Consider the following 9,002-nt stretch of genomic DNA (forward strand, 5'->3'; position numbering starts at 1 on the left):
GTTATGTGCCGTCGAGTCAGCCCTGACTCATAGCGACCCCTCCTTGGGTTTCCGAGGCAGTATCACTACGGAAGTAGGATTGCCCAACCTTCCTTCCGGGGAGTGGCTGGTGGGTTTGAACCGCCAGCCTTCTGGTTAGCAGTCAAGTGCCTTAGCCTTACTGTAGGTTAACAAAAAGGTCAGTGATAACATTAATTTCAGGCTTTAACAATATTTATGTAAAGTTTTAAACTTTTTGAAATTAATTTAGACTTAGAGAAAAGTTGCAAAAATAGCACAAGAAAATTCCTTGAATCCATCACTCAGATTCCTTAAATATGTTATACTACGTCTGCTTTATCATTCTCTCTCTCCTTCCCTCTTCTTTTTCACATACACCTTCTACTTTCTTCTGAACTATTTGAATATAAGTTGCACACATAATACTACTTTAGCCCCAAATGGTCACTTTCTTGTTTTGCTTTGTTACAAAAAAAAGGTTTTTTTAAGACATTGTGTCTTAAAAAATCCACAGTATAGTTAGCACAATCAAGAAATTAACAATGATGAAGTACTACTATCTAAACACTTTACTCTAATTTTGCTAATTATCTCACATTGTCCTTTGTAGCAAAATTTAGTTGTGTGTGTAAGAGAGATCCAATTCAAGATAATGTTGCATTTATTGTCATGCCTCTTCAGTCTCCTTTGATATGGGAATAACTTTTCAGATTGGTGGTTTTTTGTAGGTGGAGAGCATGTTGTGATGAGTATCTGACTTATTTTATAGAAAATGTCCTTCCATTTGAATTTGACTGATTGTTCTCTTAGGATTATAGATTAGGGGTATGCATTTTTGGCAGCTTGAATCCTGAGAAGTGCATTATATTAATATAGGGAGACATGAAATCTGTTTCTAACTCTGCTGTGATATTACTGTTTTATAACTAATGAACAAATAGAAGTAGAGTGTAAATCCTTCCAAATCAGTGTGGAGTGCCTGTAGCGTGTTAGAAAACTGCATGGACTAACATTTATATTTGACTTAAAGACTGAGACTCAAATTGGATAAGTAATCAGAATTCAGCTATTATTTGAGACATACCTTAAACAAAACACCACATACTAGAGATAAAGGGATGGAAAATGGTATATAGATTTGTCAAGCAGATTACCCAAAATACATGTAATGATGTGAGTCAGAATAGGCTTTAAGACAAAAACAGTATCATTGGGGGATAAAAAGAGGTAACTACTGGTGAAAACTGGCCCAATTCTCTAGGAAGAAAATTTACCTAATAATAGCTTTAAACCAAGTAAAGCCAAAATTGACACAATTTACAAGGAGAAATTGAGAAATCTACTACTGTCATTGTGGGAGAGATTTCAATACATCTTAGCTGAGATCTCAGGCATAGATTAAGCAAACAGAAAAACTGGTAGAATATTAGAACACAGTTATTGAGGTCTGTGTACCTAATACATAGTATTTCATTCTGTGTATGGATTATATTTCCACAGAGAATATTTGTAATGTTTTGACTGTTTTATACCTGTATCTATGTCATGATTGTAATTTTGAAACAAACTATTGATTTTATTTAATACTGCAGGGATATAATTGGTGTCATGATCGGAATGTGGTTACCATTTTCAGTGCACCAAATTACTGTTACCGTTGTGGGAACCAGGCAGCTATCATGGAACTAGATGACACTTTAAAATATTCCTTGTAAGTAACTTTAAATTTAATTGTGGTTTATCATTTGTTAGAAGGAAAATGTAAAATACAGATACTAAAAATAGAAGTAATGGATTCCACTTCTGTAATGGTATATTGCGGAGCATGGGGAACTGTGCCCCCCCAGCAAAACTGCCACTTAACTGGAGAAAGGTATTTTAAGAAACAGTTATTTAAACTTTTGGGAAACTTATTTTAAGAAAATATACTAAGTCTCGATAATCTGATAGCCAGAGATTGTGGCGTTTGAACCATAACTTGTTCCTTCTCCCCTACTTGCAGATCTGTCTTACAGAAACTATTCCAGGCAAATGTGAACAGGAGTATGGGACTTCCCTATCCCCAACCTGGGGCTTTGGTTCATCTCAAGAGTAGAAGTCTGACAGCATTTCTAATCTACCTTAGTCCCAGGTTGCAGAAGCCCTATTCTGTGCTTGTACAATTGAGAGGACTTGCACTCCTTTTCTCAACCTAGCCCCTACGGCAGAAGCTGTAAACTCTAGGTGTAGCAGGTCAAGAACACTGACTCCCTAATCATTCCTGCCCCAGTCCTTGCTTACAGAACAGGAATGTCACTTTGAGAAATGGGCCAGCCATGCCTATCCCTAGACCCAGAGTAGTGGTGCAGAAGTTCTCAGAGGGGAAAGGCAGGCCAAAAGGTGATTTCTGCCCTTCTAAGAAGATTGACCTTATTCAGAACAGAGTGGAGAATTCCAGACTTAAGGATATTGTCAAAATAATGGATATCATGGTAGAGAACAATTAAAAGGACTCTCATAGCTCTCATGATACCATTAGCAGCAAGCCAAACAATGGAGCAACCAGAAGTTTAACAGATGGAAACAGGGAGATCACCAAGAAGATGCCCCCTGGGATCACAGTCAACCCTGAGAGATAAGAAGGCTGTGCACATATGTTGGGCTATACACCCTCATTCAAAACAAGACATGGGCAGATTTGAAAATACTCCCCAAGCTACATAGAGATAAATCAACAAAGCCCCTCCCTGATACTAGGGACATCAGCACAACCTCTGATCAAACACTGGCTGATCTGGTGGTTGAGAAGACTGCATGCCCAGGGTTTTACCCTTACAAATGATTGTTGTTGTTGTTGTTGTTGTTATGTGCCATCAAGTCATTCCTGACTCATAGCAACCCCTCCTTGGGTTTCCGAGGCAGTATCACTACGGAAGTAGGATTGCCCAACCTTCGGGTCATTCCTGACTCATAGCGACCCCTCCTTGGGTTTCCGAGGCAGTATCACTACGGAAGTAGGATTGCCCAACCTTCCTTCCGAGGAGTGGCTGGTGGGTTTGAACCGCCAGTCGTCTGGTTATCAGGCAAGTGTCTTAGCCACTATGCTACCAGAGCTCCCAAATGATTAGAGAGGGAAAATCCAAACCATGAGCACATGCAGCATTAAAGGGTAAAAATCAATTGGCTAAGGGAGTATCTGCCCAACCTTTGATCAGTAAATGGCTTATACCTAACTGGTAACATTTAAATTGCCACACTAAAAGATTAACAAGGAAAAAAAAATTGATACAGGCTAGAAGGTCACACTGAGAAATAGAGCTCGTAGAGTTAGTTCAGCCAAGTTACTAAACAAGTAAATGGTCAAGCAGATAGTAACATCAGTCCCCAGAGAGATTAGTATCTCAAGATACTACTCTAAATATAATGCAGTATTTAACAAAAAAAATTTACAAGACCTATAAGGAAACAGGAAAGTATGACCTATACACTAGAGAAAAAGGCAGACAATAGAAACTACTCTAAAGGGATCAAGATGTTGAAGTTGGCATGCATACTTCAAGACAGTCATTACAAATACTGGTTAAAGAACTAAGGAAGATATAATGAACAAATCAGCAAATATAAAATATTAATAAAGAGATAAAAATTATTTTTTAAAATAGCAAATTCTGGAGTGAAAAATAAAATATGAATAAAAAATTCACTGCTGGAGCTCAAACCTAGATTTGACCTGATGGAAGAAATCACTGAACTTGCAGTTTAGGTTAAGTAGAGATTATGCAGTGAGAACAGAGACAAAAATACAATGAAGAAAAATTAAAAGAATCTCAAAGGAATGTGGGAAATTATTAAGCATAGAAATTTAAATGTAATGGGAGTTCAAGAAGGAGAGGAGGAAGAGAGCCAGAAAGAATATTTTAAAAAATAATAGCTGAAAACTTCCCAAATTTGATTTAAAAAAAAACTTGATCTACAAGTCCAAGAACTTCAGCAAAGGCCAAGTAAGAATATCAGCACAGGGATATCATAGTCAAAATGTAGAGTCTAAAAGAGAGTCCAAGAGAAATATAACTCATTACATACAAGGGAATGCCTGTCAAGCAGTCAGCTGACTTCTCATCAGAAAGACAGTGGGATGTATTCAAAGTGCTGATTTTTTTTTAAACTGTCAGCCAAGAATGTTACATCCCGCAAAACTGACTTTCAAAAATGAAGGCAAAACAAAGATATCCCCAGATGAACAAGAGCTGAGAGAATGCATCACTAGCAGACCTGCCTTACAAGAATTAAGTTGAGTTCTTTAGGTTGAAAGCAAATGACACCAGATAGCAATTCAAGTTTTCATACACATACACAAACAAAAAGACATGGGAAAGGAGGTAAGGATCCTTGATGATGCAAGCAGGTTGTGATCGGCTGCTAACCAAAAGATTGGCATTTGTATCCTACCCAGCGGCTCTGTGGAAGAAACAGAGTTGTATTAGAATATGGAAATGACACAAGACAGTAACTGGAATCCAAAGGAAGAATTAAAATTAAATGGTAAATAAAAAGGTTAATATAACAAAATCTGTAAGCATATACTTCTCTTTCTTCTCTCAGTTTCTCTAAAAACACAAGATTATTTAAAATAATTTAACAGTGTATTTTTGGGTTTATAACCTATGTAGAGGTAATATGTATAACAATATAAGCAAAAAAAATGGGGGGGAACAGAGGAGCTGTGTAGGAGTATAGACAATTGATAGTCACTAGAATTTAGTAAAAATCAGATTTTGATGAGTTAAAATGTATACTTTAAACTCTAGAGCAACCACTAATAAAATCATTAGGAAAATAAAGTAATATTAAATAGTAATACTGAAATTACTAAAAGAATTAAAATGATACACTAGAAAATATCCTTTTAATACCAAAGAAAGCAGTAAAGGAGGAACAGAAAACCAAAAAAGGCATGAGGCATGTAGAAAACAAAAAGCAAAATGGCAGAAATGGCAGATGTAAGCCCAGCCATATCAGTGATATTAAATATGAAAAAACAATGTAGTCAAAAGGCACAGATTATTGGATTGTTTTAAACACAGATCTAACTCTGTGATAACTGATGTAGGCTTATTTTAGATGCAGAGATACAAATAGGTTAAAAGTGAAACAATGAAAAAGCTGTATCATACACAATCACAGGAGTGCTGAAGTGGCTATTTTTGTTTGTGTATGTGTATGAAAATAGAATTGCTACCTGGTGTCATTTGCTTTCAACCTAAAGAACTTTCCTTAATTCTTGTAAAGCAGGTCTGCTAGTGACACATCTTCTCAGTTTTTGTTCATCTGGGATGTCTCTGTTTTGCCTTCATTTTTGAAAGTCAGTTTTGCAGATAGGAGATTCTTGGTCGACAGTTAAAAAAATACAGACAGACTTTAAAACAAAAGTTGATTCTAGAGATAGGGATATTGCACAATGATTTAAAAAAAAAATCAGTCAGAAAGATGTCAGAATTATAAACACCTGTACCTAACAACAGAGACCAGAATGTATGAAGCAAAAACTGACATAATTGAAGAGATAAATTGATAATTCAGCAATAATAGTTGGAGACTTTATGACCCCACTTTCAATAATGGGTAGAACAGCTAGACAGAAGATCAAAAGGAAGTAGATTTGGACCCCATTATAAACCAACCTAATCTAACAGACATCTGTAGAATACCCTACCCAACAACAGCAGAATATTACATTCTTCTCAAGTACACATGGAACATGATTCTCCAAGACAGACCGTATGTGAGGCTAAAACAAGATTGAATGAATTTTAAAGGGCTGTAATTGTACAAAGTATGTTTTCCAACCACAGGAAAGTGAAATTTGGAATCAATAAAAGGGAATTTGGGGAATCCTCAAATATGTGCAGATTAACACACTTCTTTGTAACCAGTGAGTCAAAGAAGAAATCATAAGAGAAATTAGAAAATACTTGGAGGTAAAACAAAAACACAAAAATTAAGCAGTGGATATTGGTGATGGCTGCACAACCTAATTGATGTAATTGGTATTGCTGAATTGTACACATGAAAGATGTTGAATGGCAAATGTTACCTATATTTTTACAACAGTTTTAAAGAACAGTGTGTCAAAACTTTGGGGATGCAGTGACAACTGTGCTTGTAAAGAAATGTATAAATAGCAATATTGAAAAGAACAAAGATCTCGAATCAGTAACCTAACCTTCTACCTTAAGAACTAGAAGAGCACACTAAACCCAAAGCAGGTATAAGGATGGAAATAAAGAACAGAGCAGAAATAAGGGAAGTAGAAAATAGAAAACAGAGAATTAACAATACCAAAAGTGGTTTTTTGTGAAAGAAAACAAAACTGAAAGACTTTAAGATAGTTTTTAAGAAAAAGAGAAAAGGCAAATTGCCAAAATCACTACAGACCTTACGAAATTTAAAACAAATAAAATTATAATGGAGTACTATGAATTAACTGTATGGCATCAAATTAAACAGAAATTGCCAAAACTGAGTCAAGAAGAAATAGAAAATCTGAGTAGACTTAATACATGATCATTACATGATCATCTCAATAGATGCAGAAAAACTTTTAATAGAACTGAATACCCTTTCATGATAAAAAGCACTCAACAAAGTAGAAATAGACAAAGGCTTTTGGAATATGATAAAGAGTAGCTACAAATAACTGAGAGCTGACATTATACTTAAAGGTGAAAGATGGCTGGATGATTTCCCTGGGATTAGGAACAAGAGAAGGATATCTGCTCCTGCCACTTCAACTCTGTACTACAGGTTATAGCAAGGGCAGTGGTCAAGAAAAACAAATGAAATGTTTCTGGATTGGAAAGTAAAAAGTAGCACTATCTCTGTTCATAGATAACTAATCTGTCCATGCAATGGTATTGTTGTTGTTGTTGTTATGTGCTGTCAAGTCAGCCCTGACTCATAGCAACCCCTCCTTGGGTTTCCGAGGCAGTATCACTATGGAAGTAGGATTGCCCAACCTTCCTTCCGAGGAGTGGCTGATGGGATTGAACCGCCAGCCATCTGGTGAGCAGTCAAGTGCCTTAGCCACTATGCTACCAGAGCTCCCAACTATCTGTCAATTAAAAGAAATGAAGTACTGATTCATGCTATTTCATGGATGAACCTTGAGAATATTATGCAGAATGAAAGCAGTTAGTCACAAAAGGCCACATTTTGTCCCATTTATGTGAAATGTCTAGAATAGTAAGATCCATAGAGATGGAAATTTGGTTAGTGATTGCCAAGGATTGGGGAAAGACGGGAATAGGGAGTAGTTGGTAATAGTTAAGGGGTTTGTTTTTCAGGTAATGAAAAGGTTCTAAAATTAGATACTGGTAATGGTTACCCAGCTCTGCACATACCATAAATTATTGAACTGTATACCTTATAAAAGTTAAAATGATATCTTGCATATTATATACTGCTTATATAGATTACTAGTTGCTTTTACACATAGTATCTTGGCCTCACAGATAATGAAACCTGGAAAACTTAAGAAGTTCATGTTGAATTGTTTACAGTCTTCCCCCTAAAAGTGGTAGTATGTGACTAGTATTTGAATTTTCTTATTCCACTGCACTAGGTGGATATCTATATGCTTGTGGCTATTCAAAGAAGCTGCAAAGTATTACCAAAAAAATTTCTTAGTTTTATAATAATTTTTTTCATTGGTCATTGCAGCATGAGTTGAGTGGTTTGAATTAACCTTCCCACTCAATCCAGTGAACCTAAGTACACTCTCATCAGTAATAGTATGAGAAAAAAGATGCATATTTGATCAAATAAGAAATATTTTTAAATATTAAATATTTTTATGGCTGTCTTTTTTGACCTGACTAAAATGCATGCCCCCAAAATTTTCCTACTGTCCTTGTTCTTTATTGGATCCTATAATAAGAAAAATAATGCTATAAACCTTTTATTGCTTGTCGTTAAACCAGACATTTTGTCTACTTAAATTCTCGCTATAGCCCTATGAAGTAGTTTTATGATGAAAAGGCATTTAGCTTCAGAGACTTGCCCACGGTCATTCCAGTCATAATCAATACTGTAGAGGTAGGGACATAGAACTGCTTTTTCTACTACAATGTCTTCTTGTTCATTGATTTATTTTATTTGGTCTGCAAAATAAAATCCTTTTGCCTTTTATAGCCTTCAGTTTGACCCAGCACCTCGTCGTGGAGAGCCTCATGTTACTCGACGTACCCCTGACTACTTCCTGTAGATTGTTCCAAGGAAAATCTGCCTTTGTATGTGGAAGTATACCTGACTTTTAAAAATATATATATATCTATATATATATATATATATATATAGATGTATATAGATAGATAGATAGATAGATAGATAGATTTAAAAACAAAAAAAAAAGCAACAGTAATCTATGTGTTTCTGTTAACAAGTTGGGATCTGTCTTGGCATTAAACCACATCATGGACCAAAATGTGCCATACTAATGATGATTATTTAGCACAATTTAGACTGAAATTCAGTACAGCACTGTGTTCTAGATCAGTTAGTCTACAGTTTGCCTGCTGTATATATAATAAACATTTTCCTTTGGACTGTTCAAACAAAAAAGGTAACTAATTCCTTCATTTTTTTTGCACTTAGTTGAGAGTTACAGTGTCTAACTGGCATGGATTAATAAAGTTGGAGTTTTATTTTTAAGGAGAATTCACAGGCTAACTTCCACTTAATCCATTACCCTTTATTTTATTGAAATGTATAATTAACTGAAGAAAAGATTCTTCTTGGGAGTATGTTGTCATAACATTTAAAGAGATTTCCCTTCATTTAAACTAAATTACTGTTCTATGTTGATCTGCATATTTCTGTATATTTGTCATGACAATGCTTGCATCCTATTTGGTGTACTGAGCAAATAAACCCTCCATTTTAAACAAAAACACATTGATTTACTGTGGTATGCATTAAATGGAAACTTCACTATTATTGAGACTTGAGGTAAAGTCTCTGTATTT

The 9,002-nt window shown here is 35.4% G+C and overlaps 1 protein-coding gene across 1 annotated transcript in view; it reads left to right on the top strand.

Annotated features, from left to right (window-relative positions):
• The window catches only part of PPP2CB (protein phosphatase 2 catalytic subunit beta), a 53,597-nt gene extending 45,355 nt beyond the window's left edge, over positions 1-8,242 (top strand). The window contains exons 6-7 of the mRNA XM_007942689.1: positions 1,593-1,711; positions 8,170-8,242. Of these exons, the coding sequence (XP_007940880.1) occupies positions 1,593-1,711; positions 8,170-8,242 (192 nt within the window). The remainder of the gene's footprint in view (positions 1-1,592; positions 1,712-8,169) is intronic.
• Positions 8,243-9,002: the final 760 nt, after the last annotated feature.

The sequence above is a fragment of the Orycteropus afer genome, unplaced genomic scaffold (genome assembly GCF_000298275.1).
Source record: "Orycteropus afer afer isolate SDZICR_OR568_19922 unplaced genomic scaffold, OryAfe1.0 scaffold00095, whole genome shotgun sequence".
In the NCBI taxonomy this organism is placed as follows: domain Eukaryota; kingdom Metazoa; phylum Chordata; class Mammalia; order Tubulidentata; family Orycteropodidae; genus Orycteropus; species Orycteropus afer.